Consider the following 21,851-nt stretch of genomic DNA (forward strand, 5'->3'; position numbering starts at 1 on the left):
CGTATTCTCCCGTATCGCGCTGGCCATTGCCCAATTACAGCCTGTGGTTCGTCGTGCCAGCAGCTCAGACTCTCCTGCTTAGGAAATCGTTGTTAGTGAACTTCGTATCCCATCAGTCGACGAGGGTTTTCAAATTAATAAGGAAAAGCAAGCAAAATGACCGCCTTTTTCCAAGGGGCTCTGCCAAATTTTGAAATACCGGACGTAGCAGTTGCTCAAGAGGACCATCCGATGAAAACCGATGAACGTCGTCACGAGTGACAACGCATACTTAGTACCACCGTGACAGTCCGCGCTGACCCCGCGGAGAGGTGGAGAACCCACGATTTAAAACGGGAACGAGGGAATATCATCATGTGGGGAGCATATTTATTTTGGGTGTTCTCGATGATCACGATACGATCATGGCGAGAAAAATGACCTTCCTGGTGAATCCGAGTATTTGCCAGCAACACAAGCTGACAACTGCTGGCGAGGCTCGAGCGTCGATTTTTAGCGGTATTAATTGTTGAATACATGGTATCCCATAGCAATAGATCTGCAAGAAGACCTGTTCAAGTTCTTGCTAAAAAAAAAGTTACACGAGCTCCCCAGGCAACAAATTCGGATACCCCAGGAGGATCCTTTAATTGGAGACCTAAATGGAGAGCAAGGGCAATGGAGATCCATGAAGGCTGGGGCTCCCCGGATTCAACGGTCTGTCCTAGATGTTCATTCATAGAACTCCGTAGAGCGCCGCACCGGTGAGCGCCAGATGTCTTACTAGGTTTTACTTTGCAGCAAAACATGTCAATGCCAGTGAGGGGTGCTCATTCACATTAATATTATTCAATTTATTGTTCCATCTCCATGTTCACCACTAGGGTGCATGCTTTGTGGAACAATGTAATACAGCGTGTCAGATATCGAGTGCATAGGAATATGTGCGCCATCCATCGATGGTCATTAAGCTTTTCCCTCATCGTCGAAGAGCTCGTGACTGCTCTTTTCATTGTCAGATCCGCCCTTGTGGTGACCAAAGGCGGTCAAACCAATACGGTCCGCAATGGCGTTCTGGCGTTGTTGATCCGCAACAGCAAGACCGTTACGGTCTCCAAATACATCGTCCATTTCTTCCAAAGTGAGTCCCTTGGTCTCGGGTACGAAAAACATGATGAAGAAGCCGCCGAGGAGGGCGAAAGACTGTTAATTTTCGTGAGACATCGAAAGAAGTAAATGAACAGACAACTCACGCCAAAGAACACGAATGTCCCAAAGCCAATATGAGTTAGCATTGATGGCGTTACTTGGCCGACAATGAAATTGTTCATCTGTTTGCCATGACGATCAGTGGACTTTCCTACGAATATGCCTAGAACGAACCCAATTGGACGATGAAGCAATAGAAATACCCTTGCCACGTATACTCAACGGCCAAATCTCAGCAACAAGGATCCAGCTGCACGGACCCCAACTGTAACCAAAGGCGACTGAGAATACCCAAACGCAAGCGCAAGCCACCCAACCAGCAGTAGGGTGTCTGGTGAGATGTTTAGTTCAAGGGAGATGATGAAATTTGGATGAGACGCACGATGACCAAGAATCGTGATACAACGCGGTCAGTACTGCAACGACAAGATGGCATCTATTGTAAAATGTTCAGAATGGCAAGTTTCATGCGCAAGAATATAATACTAACATAGCCATGATGAAAGCACCAGAGATCAACACTGGCTTACGGCCAACCTTATCGATCCAAATGACGGCAGGGATAGTTGCGAGGAACATGCTGATTGGGATGTGTCAGTCATGTACGTGAAAGTATGCGGTGATGCATACACAATGCCGACAACACCCGTGGCGAGAAGACTAGTTGCGTTGCCCGTCAAACCCAAATCAGCGAAGATGCTGGGCGCGTAGTACAAGATGGCGTTAACGCCGGTCCATTGCTGGAAGAACATGGTCCTGAAAATTCATTGGGATGAGTCCTATCGATGGAAAATAGGAACTCACATTGAGCCAACAGCGACACGGTAGAAGAGAGCTGGCGAGAGTAACATTAGCGTTCATAATTGATACCAATGCGACCAATTCGTACTGCGCGAGGTGAGTAAGCTCATATAGGCATGAACACCGAGCTTGAAATTTGATGAGAACGACCCATCCTGGAATTGAGGGAACTTCAAAGCATTCATTTCCTTTTCAAAGATGTACTGGGCCTTGATTTCCCTACAGAAGACTATGATCAGGAATATCAAGAGAGCAATGATATTATAACCCACAAGAACTCGATTTGGACGAGGTCAGAGTCCGGAGGAAGGCGGCGAGCCCTGCTAAGGACGGCGACAGCCTCTTCATCGCGACCTTGGTTGACAAGCCACCTGGACACCATAAGTTTTGTGACGTGTCATAGCAGGAGTTGAGACATGCCTTGGAGAGAAAGGCATGAAAATCACACCAACGCCTAGAATGATAGCAGGAACAAGCTGCATGGCCAATGGAACGCGCCATGCAATCTCGCTCTGCCCGCTTCCAGTACCACCGATATAGTTGGTACCGTAGTCGATCCAGAAGGAGATCAAAATACCAAAGGTGATAGCAAGTTGTTGCAGGGCAACCAGACTGCCACGGACTTCAGGAGGAGAAAGTTCGGCGCTGGTAAAGTGTCAGTAAAGACATACAAAGGGGATGCTATAGCATACTTGTACAGAGGAACCGTCATACTGAGCGATCCGACACCAAGACCAGTGATAAAACGCCCTGAGATGAGATTTAGATGCGAAATTTTGGACAGACTCTGAGAACATACCACCATATATCGACGAGGGCTGGAATGCCGCAGTTTGAACGACGACACCGACACAGAATACACCGACAGCTGCATGAATAAATCAGCTACACCCCCTAAAAAAAGCGAAGCACACTAACAAAGCATGATGGTGTATTTGCGGGAGAGCTTGTCAGCCAAATACCCGGCAGAGAGAACACCGACCCAAGCTCCCAGTTCTAAAATAGATACAAGCCAACCCTTGGTTCCAGGATTGGAGATGGCGTCCGCCATCCGCTGGTCGAATGAAAACATACTGAAATAGTTTGAGGATCACAGTTTCCGAATAAAAGGTGGCATGAAAGCTCACCTCAAGACGCCGGAAAATACACCCTGGTTATAACCTGCAGCGTGTTAGTACGAGATTGAAGAAAAACATAGTGATAGGGTCGCACCATAGAGCAAACCACCCAGAGAAGCGAAGACTGCGTTGGCAAAAATTCTGCGATTATGGACAAGGCCTGCCTGCGTAATGGGTTGAGTATGCAGCACTAGATAGGATTATTCAACGGAAGTTACCCATCCTGACTGGCCCTGCAGTGCTTGACGATGTTTTGCAGCATAAGGGCTTGCGCCTCCAGCGTGGCCTCCACCCATTGTTGTTGAGAAAAAAGGATTGCTCACTGGACTCAATCACAGATGCAGCTCTCCTTTATAGTGTCTGCATCTCCATTATTGATTTCTCATGTCACGGGATAAGTTCGGGAAAGATCTTGATGGAGCAATCAAAAGCCTGACAAAGGATGTAAATGGAGAACCTGTCCGGGGTGTGGGGCGGTGCGGGGAATCCTGGCCGTCCACGCAACAAACCCGAGAGGTAGGGTCCGGAACGAAATGAGTGATGATATGGATACGCTTCCGAGATTGCCGCAAACCCGGTTATGGGTCCGCATGATAACACTAGATAGTATTGCTGTGACCTGTCAGCAAGACCTTTATCCTCATGGATATCAATCCAACAAAATGAATAATTGGTTGAGACTGCGATCCCCGGTGAAAAGCAAGGAACAGAACTATCGACCGATACACAAGTTGAAGGTCCGCTAGCCCCGGAAACAGTCGGACCATCCTTGCTGTCGACGGCGGTAATCCAAGCGCGGAGGTAATTGGGATACTTGTGTGCTAGTCACTGCAACACCGTTGCATTATGCTCGATTTGAATCATTTGACAGTTGGTTATTTGAAAGGGAGTTTGTTGTAGCGTGCTTAGCAACGGAGTCGCGTCAGATCATTGAATTGACCACGTTGCATTGTGGATATATCAGACTCTGGGCAAATTGAGCGACAGCGTTTAGTTTCTTCAGCAGTTACACTGCAAAAGGAAAAACTGAGTCGGTCTGATCGGACATACCTCGATAAAGCACGCTCGGTGAGAAAGATTGAGTCTTGTCTTGATAGAGGAATCAAGTTATCGATGATCCTCTGAACTCTCATCTGACTCACGGCGGTCATTATACTCCAAGTGGATTTGCTGAGCTACAGCCCAGGACATCAAACACTGGTGATGATTCAAATATTCATGTGCCAACAATGAACGAGTTCGACGTAGAGTACAAGCGCCCAGTGGCAGTGCACGAGAAAGCTATGGGCGCAGCCTGAGCGTGAGTCAGGTTTGTTGCCGCCGTCTTGAATCCAAAATTCATCAAGTTTCTCTGATCTCTCACAATTTACTCGTTGAGTCACTTATAAATCGTCATCCAACATGTGGTCAGGGCATTCTGGTTATCCGACCAGTAACAATCAGAGTGGTACTAATGGCGCCCCACCTCAGTAAGCACGTCGATAACACCTTCTAGAGAGCCGCTGAATCCAATTTACAATCGCATCTTTCAGCTTCCCAAACCCGTATGTCAATTGTAGTGAATAGTTAGCTGAGCTGAGCTGATACGATGATTGTTCCAGTAATAATCAGGTTCCTCCTCCCAATCCACCTGTACACAACCCTACGTATGCTGCCCCACCGCCGTTTCCTTCGCACGGTTCCCAGCTGGCACCCAGAGGGTAGGTAACCAGTAAAATATGCTTTGTGTGTCTCACCTAATATTGACATCATCGATCCACAGCTTTGGACAACCACCAGTAGTATCAAGAGATAACTATCCTGGACACCACCATAATAGTGGTCATCCAGGTCATTTTACTGGCCACTATCCGCCCCCTCAAGGTCCTCCCACTCATTACGCACTGCCGCCTGGCCTTCCATCCTCATCATATGGTGCACCCCCCGCGCCTCCTCCGGGTAGGCAAGGCCCTCCACAATTCCTGCCACCCCCAGGTCCTCCTGGTAATTATCCACCGCCACCTGGACCCCCTCGTGGTTATGGTCCACCTCCTCCCCAGTGCGTTGTTTCTAATATCTTTGCATTGATGGATACCCTAACATCCATCAGGGTGAGCGGTGGCTACGCATATGCTCCTCCAAGTGGGTTGATCGATGAAACCTACAAAGTCGCTTCACATCATGATCTTTTAAACAGGCGGACCCCCACAGAGGCCACCCTATGATCAGCAGTTTTATGGCCCTCAAATGCAAGGACCCAATCAGATGCAGCAATCCTCTTTCCAATATTCTCAGTGTAACGGCAAAAAGAAAGCCTTATGTGTATGTCGTGCGCATGGACTGACACTCATTCACATCTGATGGCTACCTTCAAACTAGATCGGAATCAATTACCTCGGCCAGCCAGAAGAATTGCATGGCTGCATTAATGATGCAAATAATATCAAGCGTTTCTTGGCTAGTAAGTCTATTCCCTACGGAATGCGCGTAGTATGTCATGGAATGCTTCCAGCTCAGTTTGGGTATAAGGAGGAGGATATGGTCATACTTACCGACGATGCGAGAGACCAACGCCAAGCTCCTACTCAGCAAAACATAGTGAGTAAGCTGCCTATAGAGTTTCACTAGTGCTAACTGATGGGGGCAATAGCTGCGCGCAATGGAATGGCTCGTTCGTGATGCCCGTGCTAATGACTCACTGTTCTTCCATTGTACGCGTATCTTTCATGGTCATCTATTTGATTGTCATACACCCCAAATAGATTCCGGTCACGGAGGACAGACGGAGGACAAAGATGGCGATGAAGATGATGGGTATGACGAAGGTGACGATTACGTGACACTCACTTCATAGAAAGTATTTGCTAATCGTTTGCGGGATAGTCATTTTCCCGGTTGATTTCAAAGAGAAGGGTCATATTGTTGATGATGTGTGTCCCCGTTGTAGCCCTCCCTCGCCACTTTCTACTAATGACCACCTTTCAGTTGATGCACGACATTATGGTGAAGCGGCTTCCCCCGGGTTGTCGTCTCACCGCTATCTTTGATGTAAGTTCTTCTCGCCAAGAACCTAAAATGATATCCATGTACTAAAATTCTCGCAGTCCTGCCACTCTGGGTCAGCTCTAGGTATGAATAGATCAGTTATTTCCTTCCAGTGCTCATGTTAATTTTATATCTAGATCTCCCATTCATCGTGCGTCATCCTTACTCTCCACCCTCATCGTAATCTTACTTTTGTGCATTAGTATTCCACGGAAGGCAAGATCAAAGAACCAAATCTCGCCGCAGAGGCCGGCCAAAGTCTAATGTCTGCTGTGGCTTCATACGCTCGCGGCGATATGGGCGGCGTGTTCAGCACTGTAACGGGGTTGATCAAGACTGTCAGAGTGGATAAACAGAAAGCCGAGACGATATGTAGGACTACAAAGACGAGTCCTGCCGACTGCGTGCGTGAATTTTTAGTTGCTTTACATCACGCTCACCTCCAATGTAGATTTCATGGAGTGGCTGCAAGGATTCACAGACCAGCTCGGACACAGAAGAAGCGGGAAGAGCCACAGGCGCTATGAGCTATGTAAATTCCTTCATCCGCGCTTCTCACTTCAGCCTCTCATGCATCTTTCAAATGCAGGCTTTCATCAAGGCACTCAGTAAGTAATCTTGGAGTGTCATAATTAGCTCCTAATTTGACACGTTATCCGCAGAGGACAACCCGCAGCAAAGTTATCAGCAGCTGCTGAATTCCATCCGGTGAGTGCCTCATCATTTCGGGATTGATTACCGGCTTCTGATGAACTTGTTGGCAGTGTTATTTTAAGGGCAAAGTACAGTCAGAAACCACAGGTTTGTCGGTAGCTGTGCATCGTGCTGCGCTTTTCTGACTATTTTGAAATAGCTATCTAGTTCTCACCCGATGGTCAGTACCTTTTTCTACGAGCTCCTCAGTCTCTTACCACCTACCATACAGGACACAAACCTACTTTTCATAGCCTGAATCATATCTGTACCATGTATATTATATCATGTATGCTGACTGAATGTGGTATCCAAGATTACGTGGAAATACAAGATTATCTTGTCCAGTCAGGTTGCATATGCGTGAAGGAAAGATCAAAGATAATGGTGTTACATAACAGTAATACTAGCGCGGGTTTCGTGATGGACCTGGAATGCGAAGATAACAAGAAAACAGCGTCTAAGGGGCCGAGGAACGTCGATAGTCACATTCTAGGCCACGAGCATCGGCAAAATGTCAATTTACGTTAGGATCCGATACCGAGATTACGAATATGCCGCAATATGCGACGAGTATGGCGAATGATTAATGACACTTGACGCTGATTACGCGGGCTTCCCCTGCGTGGTCAAACTTGATTCGATCAGTTGCACTGGACAGGAAGTCGAACGTATGGTTTGTTACAGCCCCTGGTGATGAAGGCTCTGCATGCAACTGATCGGTTGTTGCCTCGGACGGGAAATCAAATGTGTGATCCCCTGAAGCCCCTGAAGAGAATGACCTTGCATCAAGTACTAGTGCTGAAAGCTTTCGGCCGTAAAACTGTGCAAAGATGATCAGTGCCTGTCCGATTTTCGATGGAAATCAACATACGCAGCCGGAATCTAAGCCGACGGACCACCTCTTGACATCTAGACCACGACCCGCCGCGTGGCCATACACGACAGTCGACGGATAACAAGGAAGATCAGCGAGTTGCTGGTGGCCTATGAGTCGTGTATTCGAGCCAAACTGAGTCTTGGGGGTATGAAACCCAGAGCATTTGTTCATGACGTCATTCCAAAGGTCAGAGAACGGGGTCCCTTTGCTGCTGCTGCGCGTGGGTTTACCCTTTTTGCGCACGCTCCTTATGTTTTGGACGACCCATGGATCTTGATTCTGTGGAATATCTGAGAGTAACGCGAGCTCCTGTGCTTTGCGTATAGCAGGAATGTCATGCTCGCGTTGCTCTATGGATGGCCAGTGCGACAGTGGTTGTTTATAATGCGTGAGTTTCCGGCTAGGATCCGCTGCAAGTAAACCAGCATGAACGAAGAACACATGTCCTGCCGGTGCGTGAAGGACGAGAGGGAGAGATCGCAAGTAATTGTATTGTGAGGGGGACATCGCTCGCGCAACCTGGTAGTGGTCCCCCAAAGGCTTCCAACCCTCGGGGACCTTCTTTCCCCAATTATGTTTCTTCATCAACGAAGGCTGCGAGTCGAATGTGAACATGTTTCCATTCTCGAACGGGAGTTCATAATCAAGCCAACGATCATCAACTTCTACCAGCCAGTCTCTGCCCCCGGGTTGAGCAACAATCCAATCCATCCAAGCACGCCATTCAAGGACTTGTTGGTCGTTGTTTCCACGAACGCCCAGAATGTTGTTGCTCTCCATAAACGATAAAACTGCCAAGGAGTCTTCCACAGGTCCTTTTGTCGCAAGGTCGCCGAGGTGTATCAAAATATCCTTCTGCGTGTCATAGGATATTCGATTTAACAAAGCGCTGGAAAAATGTGAGCGTTGAGCATGGTATGGATTTTTTTAGAGCGCATACGTTAAAGATTCATTCATGCCATGTACGTCGCCTATCACGATTATCCTCCTGTCTTTGTCATCTGCCATTCATTGGAGATCGTCTTCGATCGATAAAGAAAAGTCGACAACTCACTAGTAGGGAATTGTTCATCAGATAGCGTATGTGTGAAATTGTCGTAATGGCTGAAATCAGGGAATTCTGTAGGTCTAGGTGAGCTTATCTATAGAACCAAGGCTCTCAGGCTGGACTCACTGGAGTTGGGGTTCGGCCAGAAACTAACCCTGTTTCGTAAATCGCCTGTAGCAATCCAAAAGATGGAGATAACGAGAACTATGCCCAATAGGCAAGCATATAAGTTGCCTTTGTGCCTGGCCATGGCCTGAGGTGGAGGAGACGGTGTTAATATTAATGAAAGTTGACTGCATTTTCTCGTCATCTTACGTAACATTGATATATCCGTCATTTGGTTCACAGGTTAAACGTGGCTTCTTAAAGCCAAGCGACCAATTAAACGCTCATACATACTCTATATCCCTTCCTGCGATAAAACGTTGATGAGTTATGCAAAGACCGTGTTTGCGACTTTTCACCAATCTCAATATAATACCATATCGGCTACGCTTCAAGTTTCGAAGCTCGACAGCGCTGATTCGGATCATGGTACAATGGCACATTCCAAGGTTGTGCGAGTGCGATGCAATAACCGTATCTGCTAACTCGGCAGATCATTTGGAAGACTGATCTCTTGATCTGTCACGGAACAAGCCGAGGTATGTGTATGGAAACCTGACTCCGTCCTCAACAAGCTATTGCATGCTTCGTGAAGACACGCACATGATTATTAAATCGATCTTCTGTATCATTGTCTTGCGGTGGAATCATAAAGTGTGAAATTATAAATCTATTCTGCATTATAAGTACAATCCCAACGTTTCGAGATTCGAATGACTTACCTTCGTCAAGGAAGAAAGCCGGATGAAGAATTGGTACGATAATTATGCACATGATACACTAACAATGCGCGCCTGTCCGTTGTCTCCGAAAACGATCTCTTGTGATTGAGGGGCTTGTGCATGAATATTGTCTCCAAATTGGTGCGTAGCAGAAGAGAAAGAGCTTCCATTGAGGACTACAGCTGACAACCGACGGCCGTACGACTGCACATGATATTAGTCGAATCATGAATGCAGGATGTTTGTTTCACTCACACAACCAGTGTCCAGACCAATCGACCATCGCTTGATATCTAACCCACGGCCTGCAGCATGTCCGTAGATAACAGTAAACGGATAACATGGAAGCGAGGTTGGCTGGTATGATTTGCCCGCATTGGTACCCGAATTTCCCGAACACTTTGACATTGTATCATCCCACAATTGGGACCAGGGAGTTCCCTTTTTGGGACTGGAAGACACAATTCCTGTATCCAGAACACTTTTGATGTTCGTCACGGTCCATGGATCTTTGTTTTCGAGGATCTCTGTGAGGACTGCAAGCTCCTGTTGTTTACGCAGCTTTGCAATATCATGTTGGTCATGTATGGTAGGCCAATGGGAAAGAGGTTGTCTAGGGTCGGAAGCCTGGAGCTTCGGGTGGGAAGATAACAAACCGGCGTGGACGAAAACCACATGGCCAATGGGAGAATGAAGCACAAGGGGCAACGAACTTAGATATTCGAAGTGTCCAGGAGACATGGCGCGAGCGACCCTGTAGTGTTTGCCCAATGGATGCCAGCCAGTAGGCACCATCTTCTTCCAACTTGCGTACTTGCTCGTCTCGACCCAGTTTTCAAGCTCTGTTCTCTGGAGTCGCTTGTCTCCGTCGAGGTTAGGCCATCGCTTGTCCATGACGGAAAGCCACTCCCGGCCTCCCGGATGAGATAGTATCCAGTTCATCCAGGCGCGCCATTCGATCACTTTTTGGTCATTGTTTCCTCTAACGCCCAAGATTTTGTTCGATGACATGAACGACAATACGTCAATGGAGTCGTGTATAGTCGCCCTTGTCTCCAGGTCCCCAACGTGGATAAGCGAATCTCTTTTCGGGTCGTAGCGTATCTCGTCAAGTAAATCCCTGTCACAATGAAACGATGTTGGTGAGTTATTCAATGACTAGACGACAAGAGCTCACGTCAACGAGCTATTCATGCCATGTATGTCTCCGATTGCGATTATGCGTTTCCTCTGGTCGCCTGACTACAATTGTAAGTCTCTTGCACTTGATAACATGAAGCAATGAAAGACCTATTGGAAGCACACTATGGGGAATGTTCTTTATAAAATTTCCATTATAGTGGCCAAAGTCCGGGAAGTCTTTGATCGAAGTGAGTCTACGTGGACAGCAGTGGTTGATTCAGACCAAGGACCTACCAATCTTTTGATCGAAAGCGCGATTTTTTTTGACCTCTTGGAGGACTCCGGTAATAAACACAAAAGTCAGAAAGAAGGCGAGAACTACGAATGAAAAACAAGTCCTGAGATTGTCCCCTGACCATATGGACATCTTGTCCACTGTCAAATTCAAATCATGAACGTTAGTTTGTCTAGCAACCGTGAGAGTTTTTCAATGGATCATAATTGCGGGGTTGACCGATTACATATATCTGACTGCTTGTGCGAGTACTTCAAGGAAAGCTTAACCTCTCGCATCAATATATATACCCTCCATAGCGTTTCTTCTATCCACTTCATCAAAGTACTCGTTGTTAGCTGGCCCGACCCACTTCCACGCGTTAAACTTCACAAATTCTTCAAACGTCCACAGCTGTGCCCGGAGTTCTGAAGAGGGAAAGCACCATACGTAGGTATTTACCTCTACAGGGTTCGCTAATTCAGATAGCATAGTGATCGGGGGAGGCGTCGTGGGCAACAGAGACTTCACCTCAATCGGTGGTATGTCCCGTATGTTGGCCAGCGGTCCTAGTGGGTATACAGACACCAACACTCTTGTATATTGCTGCGAGGAGGGGTTGATTTGTGCCAACGGTTATAGAAGTGACTTGCAGGACTCACGTCGCCTTCAAAGATATCAAGAAGTCGAACATCTGCGTCCGATAGACCGGTCACCAGAGTACCTCGCACCGATTTCTCTTCCGAATTGAGGTCGTGATCGAACATTGCTCGACTTTGCGAGTACGGCAGGATACCAGGATAATCCTCATTCTTTCGGTGTGTTAGATCAGGACGCTAGCGGGAGGAAACATCATCGTTCACCTTGAGCTGGTGTCTAGTGTAGTCCTGGAACGGGGATGTGTCAGGGTGATGATGGGTAAGATTTCCTGGGAGACTAACCGGCAAGAGAGCAGGGCACATTTGAAGTTGGCTGCCGTCGTTTCCGATGACTCGTTTCAATATTTCTGGATGCATCAAGGTGCCATAGAAAAATGCGGATACCATTCTCAGAGGAATAAATGTTAAGACAGAGGTCCGATCTTCACGAAGGACTGGATGGATGAATGGGCCGACCGCCTGCACGCTTCAACTGATAAGTTAGAAGCGTTTGGGTTGTCATGTGGCTAGAGCTGCTGATAAGATATACTTAAAATGTACTTGATAGGTACTAGAAGCCATGGCCCATGGGCTATGTCGTCGCTCGTCTGGCTAAGGGTGCACTTTCTCGTGGGCAAGCGAGTTGAAGAAAACCAGTCAACAAGTCAACCCTGCTCAGTGCGATAAATGCCAGGTTGGTGCCAGCTCTGAACCCCTTCTAAGTTGCGGTCCATGTTGACCGTCCATTCTCCATACACGTGACGTCGTGACTCCCGAATAAGAACCTTTGGCGACTTGTTTTGCGCTTCGCCCAGCACCTTAAGTTTTCAAGAGCCAAGCTTGCTGGTGAGTCGTGATGAAACAGCACAAGACTACACCCTGAGTGAATTCATGTTTTGCAGCTTCAAAATTTTGACTCATTCGATCACATTTCTAATCAAAACTAAGCTCACAGGTTTTGTCAGCCTTGCACAGCGAACACAGACCAGTGTGACAGTGTCTCTATGTAGACTGATCTCGGGGGCAGTGGGGTGTTTCGCGGCACTTACGATGATCTTGGTTGTTGCCAATTTGACAGTCGAAACTTAGTTCAGCAACTTCAGCTTGTCCTTGAGGAACATTTTCGACTATAATCATGATATCTTTGCCCGAAGCTTCGCTTTTAGCGTTATTCCTAGAGACTTTGTTTTACGGTGCGTCACCAACCTCTAAAAGAAGTTATAATATTCAATTTCTTTCCTTATGTAGGCGTGTTCTTCACTTTTTACTGGTTGACCCTGGGCACACTGCTCAAGAAGTATGGTATTCAACGGGACCTCCTTCTCCCGGTAGCAACCTTGCTGCTTTGCATTGCAACGGCTGTAAGTGTAATCACACCCTTTGGGAAAATAGCTCGACAATGTCGTTAGCATCTAATTATCGATTTCATTCGAGCGCTAGAGGCGTTCGTTCTCAACGTGGATACAATCGGCGCGGATGCCTACTACTCCAACCTCGCTTCGCCATTGGAACTCACAAAAACCGCACTTTACATTACGCAGCCCACTGTCGCTGATAGTGTCCTTGTGAGTTTCTTCGCTTGCCTTATCGTTCTCCCTTGAATATGGCAGTAGATTTGGCGATGCTATGTGCTCAACAATAGAAGCCTCTTGGTCGGCATTCCTGGTTGTATTGCGCTGTTGGCCAATGGAGGTAAGCATCTCGTCGAAAGATATCATTCGAGGACCACCTCATCTCATGATATTTCGCAGCGATTGGGTACTATATTGTCTGGTGCCTTTCTCGAACCGTCACAGGGACGAGTGTTTATACCACCATTCCTGGGTTGATCACAACCTTCTACATATTGACCATGCTTATCAGTATCGTTTGCACTAGTACGTTTATTCTATGGCTAATCTGCAGGCTTATGATGACCAGGATATGACAGCTTTGATTTCCTGGCGCATCTGGCGCAGTCGCCGTTGCATCTCAGGCGGCTCCGCTGATCTTTTACCCGTGCTGATCGTCATCGTCGAAGGCGGTGCTATATATGCTACCAGCGTCCTGGCACTCCTTCTAGCATTCTTGACGGGATCAAACGGCCAATACCCCGCGATGGATATTGGCCCTCCTGTTGTGGTGAGTTTACTTGGCTAAAACGCAACTGTTTGTAAGACTTTTCTTTAGGGAATCGTATTCTGCCTCATCATCCTGCAAGTACACTTCCGGGTAGGTAACAACCCCCAACCCAGCAGCCCATCAAAATCCTTCACCAATCTCTTTGGAGAACAAGGAGAGCAGAACGTGGGCTATGTCATAGAACGGATGATTGAGGAGACAGATCATTCAGTTTGACGTGCCAACGACTCTCAGGAGATGACTGTTGAAAGTTGGACCAATGTCTAATTTTGCGCGGGCGTATGCTTACTAGTGTCCTTACATCTCTCATTAATATTGGTCTTCTGCTGCAAACCAGTCCATGCCTGCCACCTTTCAACTGCAAGATCAATCCCACTGATGCTACTGGTAAGCGAAAATGTTGCCCACGAGAGTTTGAACCCAAGTTTGAGCTAGTATCTGAGAGGTATGCTACTTGGGATGCCGAGTCGCTCCGAAGAGATCAGGGTACTTCAGAGCGCTCACTTTGCAAGGCCTGAGCGCCTGGAATCGCGCTTAGGCTACACTGCAGATTATTTCCTGTTGACCACGGATACAAAAATCGTATGTGACTACTGTATACAGGCAGTGTCAATACAAGAGTGAAAATCGTTCAAAGCATCTGCTCATACGTCTACGATATCTCTAGTGTCCTGATGTCAATGATGTCGTGAACAGAAGTCATGTCTTTAACTTGCGCAACAATATCCCGATTCGAGGCGATTCTCTTGTATTCTCCGCTGTGTTGCCGCGCTAACAAAAATGCGCTGAATGGCTGTCCAAGGCGAACAATCAATCGCAATGCTCGAGAATGAGAATCGATATCAACCGGCTCATTTTCTCCAAAAGAAAAGGCGAGCGAATCGAGTGATGGAGAGCTAGGAGCAGCCAAAATTTTCATGTTCTGCATATCATCTGGAGGATTGGGCAGCTCGAGTAGGCCACGATTCCATGGACGGACAAGCAAGAATGTCTGCCAAGGGGCCAGGGGTCTTGTCGACGAGAACGGAATCAGCCTGTCTTCCGTGGTAATCAGCAAGTCAGCAAGTCCGTCTGTCTTGACTTCATATACGGGTGTCTCCTGGTCTTGACCTTGTCTCCGTCTGACTTCTACGATAGGAAATGCGATACATGGCAGATGCAGCCGGCGGTGGGAGAAACGAGGAGCGCTCAGGTTGTCGAGTGTGTTGTATATTCTCAAAGCCAACTCTACAACCCCAGCACTTCGTAAAGAGGAGACTGATGCCTGGATGTCATCTTCAGAGAGAGATGGTAGCACGCATGGCGGAGCTTCGTACGATGTGATATTGGCTGGCAGACAACTATTGAAGTCGGATGATATTCCAACCCAATCGAGGGCAGTAATGTCGCCCGATCGACCCACGATCTCCTGCAAGAGTCGCCCGAGTGCGTTTTCCTTCATCTCACCATAGATTACAGGTAGGTGGACGCCGAATATGCCAAATAACGAGTAGGCGATGTCTTCCTGTAACGTGGTGGTTCGTGTCGACGCCCATCGAAGTTTCTCTCGTGCTCCTCTCATCCCCGGGCGGAAGGCGACGAGGGCCTGTGAGTCTATGCCCGTCGCATCCCCCAACTCCTGCATGATTGCAACAGACTCCTTGTGATTAGAAGAGGGGTCGTCGAGATATATGGTCCAATCTGATTGGTAGAAAAGAAGAACTTTGGGTGCAAGGAATTCCGGAACGGTCCATCCCCGCGTGTTCCAAGCGCTCTTCGCCAGTGCGCCAGACTTTGACAAAGGCGGAACATCCGACAGGTAGATGATGGTGAGTGATGATTGGCGATACCAGGAAAACATGGAATTGAGTGATTTTTGGAGTTCGACGTTGTTATTTTGGTCGATGCAACATGTGTCAACCCATGCCCAGCGATAACCCGCCTTGCGAGCAACTTTGCAGAATGACTGCAACTTCACGATGCCTCCAACTGGATTCAATTTATACACGACCTTCTCCTGGATGTCGTACAGCAGGGGCTCCTTCTCTTCCCATCTATGAGATAGCATGACACAGCGGAAGTACATCGTAACCGATTTTTTGATGCGTTCCATGCGAAGGTCTTTATGTTTCATTGTCAATAACAAAAGCTCCTTGTACCTTGTACTTGATTTGAAAGAAGCAATTTGTGCATCTCGATCGCACAAGTACCCAGTGGAGGTGTTGAGTAGACGAAGTGGGGCGTTTTCCATTTGAATGTGAATGCTCTTTCGTATAGCACCGTCCGCTTCAGGTGGGCTGAGATACTGCTGGCGCAGCTCTGGAGAAAGGGTCAAGCACTTTGATGTAAGCATTAGTCGGGGCTTACTTCGTATTTGCGTCTCGGGAGCATTATCCAACTTGGAGAGCATGATTTGGAAGGTCTCGATTGCTTCGTCATAGCGCTGTGCGCCATGAAACGCTTCGTGCTTCAACTGGTATCCGATATAATACGATGGGTCGAGTTCGATGACCTACATATGTATATCAAGATTAAGTATTGACCACGAAAAGATAGATGTCATCAACCTTTTTCGCATCAACGAGTGCTTCCTCCCACAGCGCTTGTTTCAATTTTGCCTTACTGCAGTTGACAAATATGGTTTCGTTTGTGGGATCCAGCTCGATCGCCCTCGAATATAGAAGAATAGCCATGTCGTAGGCACTCGCAGCGAGTGCAACATCTCCGTTGGCAGCATAGAGCGCGCTGCATTTTTTCTCGAAAGCTGAGTGAAATGCAGGTGAAGATTTAGCATGGGTGGGATGATGAAAGACTTGCCAGCGGACCAACGAAGGCAGCTGGCTTTCGTGGTGTCATCACTCCCATCCATCATGCATCTGTACGATTCAACGGCTTCTGGAAGTCTACCTGCGAGAAGGAGCGCGTGACACAGGTTTTCATTTGCTGTTTGCCACAAAGACTTGAGGTCCCATCCAAAGAGCTGCATAAGCACGAGATTTGATGAAACAAAACATATCTCCAGTTGCATTATATTGACGTACCACCACAAAGTCCATATATTGAGATAGAAGGGCTGATTTAGACGAACAAGTACCAACTTTGACAGCAGCTGTAAAGTGGTCAGCCGCTTCGGTGTGACGCGCGTCGTTCAATGCATTGATTCCAAGTTGAACACGTAGATACGCCTGATATGTGATGTTAAAAAAATCAGTGCCAACTGCACACGAGTGTAAGCTGGATCAACACTCACTTCCACGATACCACATGCAAGAGTATCGGCGTTGGGACAAGAGGTGGCTAGCTCTTGGACACGTAGAATTGCATCTTCATGATGATTTGCATTGAACAGTGCGATGGCCTGAAAATTGATGAAGTACTAAGGAGTACGGGAGAACTTATTAGCATGCCTTAATTAAGAGAAGACGATGGGTGGTCTTCGAGTCTCTGTCAGTAAACATGGATGCGAGATCAAATGCCCTCATTGCGTCTTTGAAGTGCTTTTTTCCACAGAGGGCGATGCCTTTAGAGGTGTAGCCCGTGAAGGAGGGTTGAATGCTGACAGACTATGCCACCATGAAAGTCAGGATGTTACTTTCTTAAGAAAAGAATCAGTGTATCTCACCATAAGTGCATCACGAAGCGCATAGTCCCAGTCGTGCTTTCGTGCCATGACAAATGAGCGGTTGGCATAGGAGATATGATTGTTGGGATCAGAGTCGATCTCTTGCGTTAGCAGGTCTTCAGCGACAAGCAAATCACCAGATATGCATGCATTGCGGGCTATCGTGTTTATAGCGATATTCTACATGAAGCATGTTAATACCGTGTTGTAAGAATAAAGAGTGAAGCTTTAAAACTTACCTTGGAAGCAGGTAAAACATCCTCTGGTACTGCCCACTCTGATATCTTCTTATTCCCTCCTCCACTAAGAATGTACTCGCCATCCAAGGAGAAAGTGACGCAACGCATCCAGTCAGAGTGTCGGAATATGGCAATAGTTCGTCTATCTGAGAGTTGCCAAAGGCGGACAGAATTGTCATACGATGCGGAGGCGGCCAGGGTAGCAGCAGAGTTGACTGCAATGGCGCAGATTTGCTTATCATGGCCTTTCCAGGGACTCCCTCGGACCTGCTCCCAACTCGTTGAGTCCCACTCTCGTATAGTAGGATCGGCATTTGTGCCTGCTGAGAGAAGGCGTTTACCATCAGGCGTCCACGCGAGTGACTTGTTGAACGGTCTAATGCTTGCTCGACTGATCGATGTATGAGCTGCGTGACCCTCAAAGATTTTAATGCAATCCCTAGTGTTCGGATCCCATATTTGAATGTCTCCAAGTGTCGCAATGGCAAGATGTATACCAGATGGTGAATACCGAATGCAGTTGACATAATCATGACAATCGATAGGTTTGTCTTGCAACCGCCACGTTTTTGTGTTCCAAAGCTTCGTTTTTTTGTCCCATCCGCCAGTAGCCAACACCGCGCCATTTGGAGAAAAATCCAACGAATCAATGCCAGAGTGAGCTTGGAAGGATTGGGTGAGAGGTTCCCCAGTGTCCCCGTCCCAGATGATGAGCACCCCCTTCTCATCACCGCTTGCTATTAATTCCCCGTCTCGTGATATCGCCACTGCCCCAACCCAGTCGCAATGTCCTTCCATTTTCTTCAACACCACGCCGTCCTTCAGGTCCCAAAGACGAAGTGTCTTGTCTGCCGAGCCTGTAACCATTCGTCGCATATCGGGGAAAACTGCGACTGCAAGTACCGCGTCCTCATGATCTCCAAATGCTCGATTGGGTGTGGTGCTTATAATGATGCCCTGCTCTGCCTCTTGCACCATTCTTGTGTGGGTGGGTTACTGTCGATTGTAGGGATTGTGCTTTCAGGTGCATTACGTGGACATCTTTGTTGAGTCAAATAAGCGCTCAAAGCCCATGATGACGTTCTTCTGTACGCTGCCATATGTGCCAGACCACCGCTGGTCGAAATTCGACACCAATTTGCAATTCTCAAATAGTCAGGCGCGTGCGTTCTTCGCTTATCTCTGTGTCTCTGATCCTGCTTTTGCAATTTAGCATTGCCCGCGGCGCATCACCTATTCGTTTGCAAGGAGACGGCTATACACTGCACTTTCATTCAGGAGTATGACGTCACTGAGACATTCGAACGCTATTTCCAAGAGAAGAAGAGGAAAAGACAACAGCATACGGAACATCACATCCAAAGGTGAGCGGAGCGCTTGTATTGACGTACAAGCAGACCTGCACAGAAATCCCTTTGAAACGACGAGCTGTGCAGCGGCAATCACCTGTATTCCATAAAATCTGGCCAGATTTCACAATCAGACATGAAAAACGCGCATGTGCAATTCATATACCGCTTTAGGTAGCTGTGGATATCGTGTGCGGTGCAAATTGTAAATCAGAAAGGCATCTTTCCTCTGGTCTGCATCGCGCAGAACGAAAAGAATACTTGAGGACAGGATCATTTGCAAGACATAGCAAGGGTAGTGAGGCGCGATTCGGTATATGGACCGACAGTAAACACGGGAGTTAGGACGGCGAGGTTGATCAGAAACGAGGCTCGGGCGCTTCAGTTGCACAGCCTGCGAGAAGCTGTGAGGCGAACACGAGGAGGTCCCAGTTCAAACTTCCAGTACACTTTTGACCTAACGCTCGTTGTGTCTTGCTGTCAACACGTCGTGACCTGCTGAGGAATATATATCGTTGTAAGTGGTGATTCCAAACTTTGTGGGATGAAAGCTGAAACGAAGCTCCGCCTAGATGGCTTCACCCTTCGTTGAAAGACAGAAGACCTCGAGGATAATGCCTTGCCAGAAATTTGAGGGACACACCGGTTCGGTCTTCGGTGCCATACATCTACCAGGCGAACAACGGATAATGACTTGTTCAAGGGACGGCTCGCTGCGGGTATGGGACTTGAAGAATGGGAAACAGATAGGAGACGACTGGCGGGACGGAGACAGTCCAGTGTACACCATAGCGTTATCTCCGTACGGGAAGACGGTGGTCAGCGGGAGTATGGATGGCGGAGTAAGGTTGTGGGACCTGGACACAGGCAAAGTCATCATGAAATGGATGGGGCATACAGAGGCAGTGAATTCTGTCTGCTGGAGTAGAGACGGTCGGCGAGTGTTGAGCGGATCTGACGATGGGACTGCAAGACAATGGGATGTAGAGAGCGGAGGGACAAACCTCGCACCAATCAACACAGGGCACAAATCCGTGTTGGCAGTGGTCTATTCGCCAGACATGACCATGTTTGCAACTAGCGTATCCGAAGATTCCGAACACTGGCATGCCAAAATTTGGGATGCCAAGACAGGGAAGCTTGTCGCCACTCTTGAAACAGCTGATTCGGTGTTGTGCCTGGCCTGGACTCCGGATACAAAAACGCTTATATCAGGGCCATTCGATGGCTCGATTAGGACATGGAGTACTACAACTTGGAAACAGATCGCAGTGTTGGATGGTCACACTGAAACTGTCGAATCCATTGCAATCTCTCCGAATGGCCGCATCCTCGCAAGCGCATCACATGACACCACAGCACGATTATGGAACCTGGACAACAACCTGCCCATCGGTTCGCCCCTCCAGCATCCATATCCACATTACGTGACTTCTGTGTCATTTTCGGCAGATGGAAAGCTACTAGCCACTGGCTGCCTCGACGAAAATGCGTATACATGGGATGTTTGTGGGATACTAAGAGATGCTGGTCTTAGCGAACTTCTGTTACAGTCGAACAAGCCAGTCAGGCCTCAGGCTTGCTGTACGTAGGATAACGTGACACTTTTTTATGATCAGGTCTTGTTTGCTGAGATCCTATCCTATCCCTTCTAGGCTGATAGGCTACTATATGCTGTTCCTCTTCTGAGTATACTGACGGTCATCATCAATCTGTTTCTTTTTTCGTCTTTCAAAGATTTCCTTTGTCATTTCTTATAATTTCATTGCGCTTCTACTGATTATACCCATGATCATCAGATATATTTCGTCCGTTTTCTCGTTAAATACATATGTACATTGGCTCCGATCACATCAAGGAGGTGCCGAATAGGCCTATTCAGTCGACAGAAATACTTGCCTACAGGCCCCCGATAGGCTTCTCGATACGCCTCAGAAGCACGACCTCTCCAGCCTCAGTACATGCGAGTGAAGTCAGTTGAACCTTCGACGAAGGCCCAGAAAACGGCAGAGAAGGAACCAAATAATCTCAAGTCCTGGATTCTGTCGGAACGCGAAAGCATATCGAAAACGAGGATGCTCACCAGTATCGAGTTTCGGAAGCTTACAATCGCTCCCAGTACTTGACCGACGAGACCATCCGCTCTGCATAGCGTGGGGTCAATCTTGGTCCGAATACCAATAAGTCCTCCCGGAAATGCAAACTCCAAATGATTGTTCTTAGCGTGCAGAGAGACGATCCTGCTGAAAATGGGCTTGCACGGTTCCAGCCCTGTGTCATTTGTCACGATCCCCGGACGAATCTTCACTTCTTTCCCTAGCCCGTAGGACGTCTGTGAGGATAGAACACCACTTTTGAGCTCATCGACCTCAGCAGCAGACATGTTGACGTCGGAGGAACGGATAACGATGAGACGGGGATCGGAAGCAAAGTCGCGGACTGACATAGGTACACGCTTTATAATATATTCATTGACAGTGTCGATATTGTATTTCGGCTGCGTATCAGAATGATGGGTGACGATGAGCGGTACTATCGATAGCAGCCTGGGCGGGGGCATGCCTCGTTCCCGCATTTGTAGATCTATGAAGGTACCCAGCTCAATCGATGTTAAGAACCAGCTCGTTTTCAATCGTACATTCATGATGCCAGATATGGCATTTAACACTGTGATCGATCGTTCTTGTAGAGATAGCTCGATTGTTCCACTCGGAAAGTTCTGCGTGCCCAAGTCGATTATAGCCTGGGAGGATGAGTTGCTATCTTTGGGATATCCTCGTCAGCTTTCAAGTAGCATCTAAAGAGTGCGATATCCTCTCGAGCAACTCACCTCCATCACACTGGCCACATGGAATACTAAATCAGAAACGAACTTTAGTACGCCAGCATCCTGGCACGAAATTACTGTACGCACACCATAAGGTGCAT

The 21,851-nt window shown here is 47.7% G+C and overlaps 7 protein-coding genes across 7 annotated transcripts; 2 read left to right on the forward strand and 5 right to left on the reverse strand.

Moving 5' to 3' along the window:
• Positions 1–945: 945 nt before the first annotated feature.
• On the reverse strand, positions 946–3,403 carry HD556DRAFT_1522209 (general substrate transporter; the record flags this gene model as incomplete). Its single annotated transcript, XM_041309185.1, has 16 exons — positions 946–1,182; positions 1,233–1,310; positions 1,363–1,519; positions 1,571–1,624; positions 1,679–1,768; positions 1,819–1,944; positions 1,993–2,023; positions 2,078–2,208; positions 2,262–2,360; positions 2,410–2,634; positions 2,682–2,739; positions 2,789–2,857; positions 2,908–3,062; positions 3,117–3,150; positions 3,202–3,271; positions 3,326–3,403. The coding sequence occupies 16 exons, from the start codon at positions 3,401–3,403 to the stop codon at positions 946–948; spliced, it is 1,692 nt and encodes a 563-aa protein (XP_041152095.1).
• A 1,348-nt stretch (positions 3,404–4,751) lies between these two features.
• Positions 4,752–7,386, forward strand: HD556DRAFT_209005 (caspase domain-containing protein). Its single transcript, XM_041309908.1, has 18 exons — positions 4,752–4,807; positions 4,870–5,145; positions 5,284–5,408; positions 5,466–5,547; positions 5,599–5,684; positions 5,737–5,797; positions 5,849–5,911; positions 5,970–6,016; positions 6,072–6,134; positions 6,191–6,215; positions 6,269–6,282; positions 6,335–6,535; positions 6,583–6,663; positions 6,721–6,739; positions 6,794–6,839; positions 6,896–6,932; positions 6,985–7,005; positions 7,057–7,386. Exons 2-18 carry the CDS (start codon positions 5,019–5,021, stop codon positions 7,081–7,083), a joined length of 1,125 nt encoding a protein of 374 aa, XP_041152096.1. The 5' UTR covers positions 4,752–4,807; positions 4,870–5,018; the 3' UTR covers positions 7,084–7,386.
• A 1,930-nt stretch (positions 7,387–9,316) lies between these two features.
• HD556DRAFT_209841 (Metallo-dependent phosphatase-like protein) lies at positions 9,317–11,177 on the reverse strand. Its single transcript, XM_041309910.1, has 5 exons — positions 10,870–11,177; positions 10,757–10,817; positions 9,835–10,699; positions 9,580–9,783; positions 9,317–9,527 (listed from the first exon to the last, which is right to left on the reverse strand). Exons 2-4 carry the CDS (start codon positions 10,771–10,773, stop codon positions 9,622–9,624), a joined length of 1,044 nt encoding a protein of 347 aa, XP_041152097.1. The 5' UTR covers positions 10,774–10,817; positions 10,870–11,177; the 3' UTR covers positions 9,317–9,527; positions 9,580–9,621.
• A 4-nt stretch (positions 11,178–11,181) lies between these two features.
• On the reverse strand, positions 11,182–12,021 carry HD556DRAFT_1280351 (uncharacterized protein; the record flags this gene model as incomplete). Its single annotated transcript, XM_041299285.1, has 4 exons — positions 11,182–11,581; positions 11,638–11,787; positions 11,839–11,862; positions 11,917–12,021. 4 exons carry the CDS (start codon positions 12,019–12,021, stop codon positions 11,261–11,263), a joined length of 600 nt encoding a protein of 199 aa, XP_041152098.1. The 3' UTR covers positions 11,182–11,260.
• A 396-nt stretch (positions 12,022–12,417) lies between these two features.
• HD556DRAFT_1302064 (uncharacterized protein) lies at positions 12,418–14,092 on the forward strand. The gene is made up of 7 exons (XM_041299478.1): positions 12,418–12,806; positions 12,862–12,974; positions 13,023–13,178; positions 13,227–13,305; positions 13,365–13,490; positions 13,544–13,734; positions 13,783–14,092. Exons 1-7 carry the CDS (start codon positions 12,749–12,751, stop codon positions 13,948–13,950), a joined length of 891 nt encoding a protein of 296 aa, XP_041152099.1. The 5' UTR covers positions 12,418–12,748; the 3' UTR covers positions 13,951–14,092.
• A 294-nt stretch (positions 14,093–14,386) lies between these two features.
• Positions 14,387–16,406, reverse strand: HD556DRAFT_1314941 (heterokaryon incompatibility protein-domain-containing protein; the record flags this gene model as incomplete). Its single annotated transcript, XM_041301042.1, has 3 exons — positions 14,387–16,032; positions 16,081–16,225; positions 16,281–16,406. 3 exons carry the CDS (start codon positions 16,404–16,406, stop codon positions 14,387–14,389), a joined length of 1,917 nt encoding a protein of 638 aa, XP_041152100.1.
• Positions 16,407–20,822: 4,416 nt separating this feature from the next.
• On the reverse strand, positions 20,823–21,851 carry HD556DRAFT_1314942 (translation protein; the record flags this gene model as incomplete). The annotated part of the gene is made up of 4 exons (XM_041301043.1): positions 20,823–20,876; positions 21,031–21,666; positions 21,754–21,813; positions 21,840–21,851. The coding sequence occupies 4 exons, from the start codon at positions 21,849–21,851 to the stop codon at positions 20,823–20,825; spliced, it is 762 nt and encodes a 253-aa protein (XP_041152101.1).

This window comes from Suillus plorans (genome assembly GCF_016647745.1).
Source record: "Suillus plorans strain S12 chromosome Unknown HD556scaffold_136, whole genome shotgun sequence".
Taxonomy (NCBI): domain Eukaryota; kingdom Fungi; phylum Basidiomycota; class Agaricomycetes; order Boletales; family Suillaceae; genus Suillus; species Suillus plorans.

Excerpts from the sequence above, each read along its gene's own strand:
- HD556DRAFT_209005 (XM_041309908.1), top strand. The coding sequence starts at position 5,019 with ATGGTGCACCCCCCGCGCCTCCTCCGGGTAGGCAAGGCCCTCCACAAT. Across the intron at positions 5,798-5,848 it reads TGACTCACTGTTCTTCCATT|ATTCCGGTCACGGAGGACAG; the intron begins GTACGCGTATCT and ends CACCCCAAATAG. Across the intron at positions 7,006-7,056 it reads TATCTAGTTCTCACCCGATG|GACACAAACCTACTTTTCAT; the intron begins GTCAGTACCTTT and ends CCTACCATACAG.
- HD556DRAFT_1302064 (XM_041299478.1), top strand. The coding sequence starts at position 12,749 with ATGATATCTTTGCCCGAAGCTTCGCTTTTAGCGTTATTCCTAGAGACT. Across the intron at positions 12,807-12,861 it reads CCTAGAGACTTTGTTTTACG|GCGTGTTCTTCACTTTTTAC; the intron begins GTGCGTCACCAA and ends TTCCTTATGTAG. Across the intron at positions 13,179-13,226 it reads CTGTCGCTGATAGTGTCCTT|ATTTGGCGATGCTATGTGCT; the intron begins GTGAGTTTCTTC and ends ATATGGCAGTAG.
- HD556DRAFT_209841 (XM_041309910.1), bottom strand. Across the intron at positions 9,784-9,834 it reads TTGGTCTGGACACTGGTTGT|TCGTACGGCCGTCGGTTGTC; the intron begins GTGAGTGAAACA and ends TATCATGTGCAG.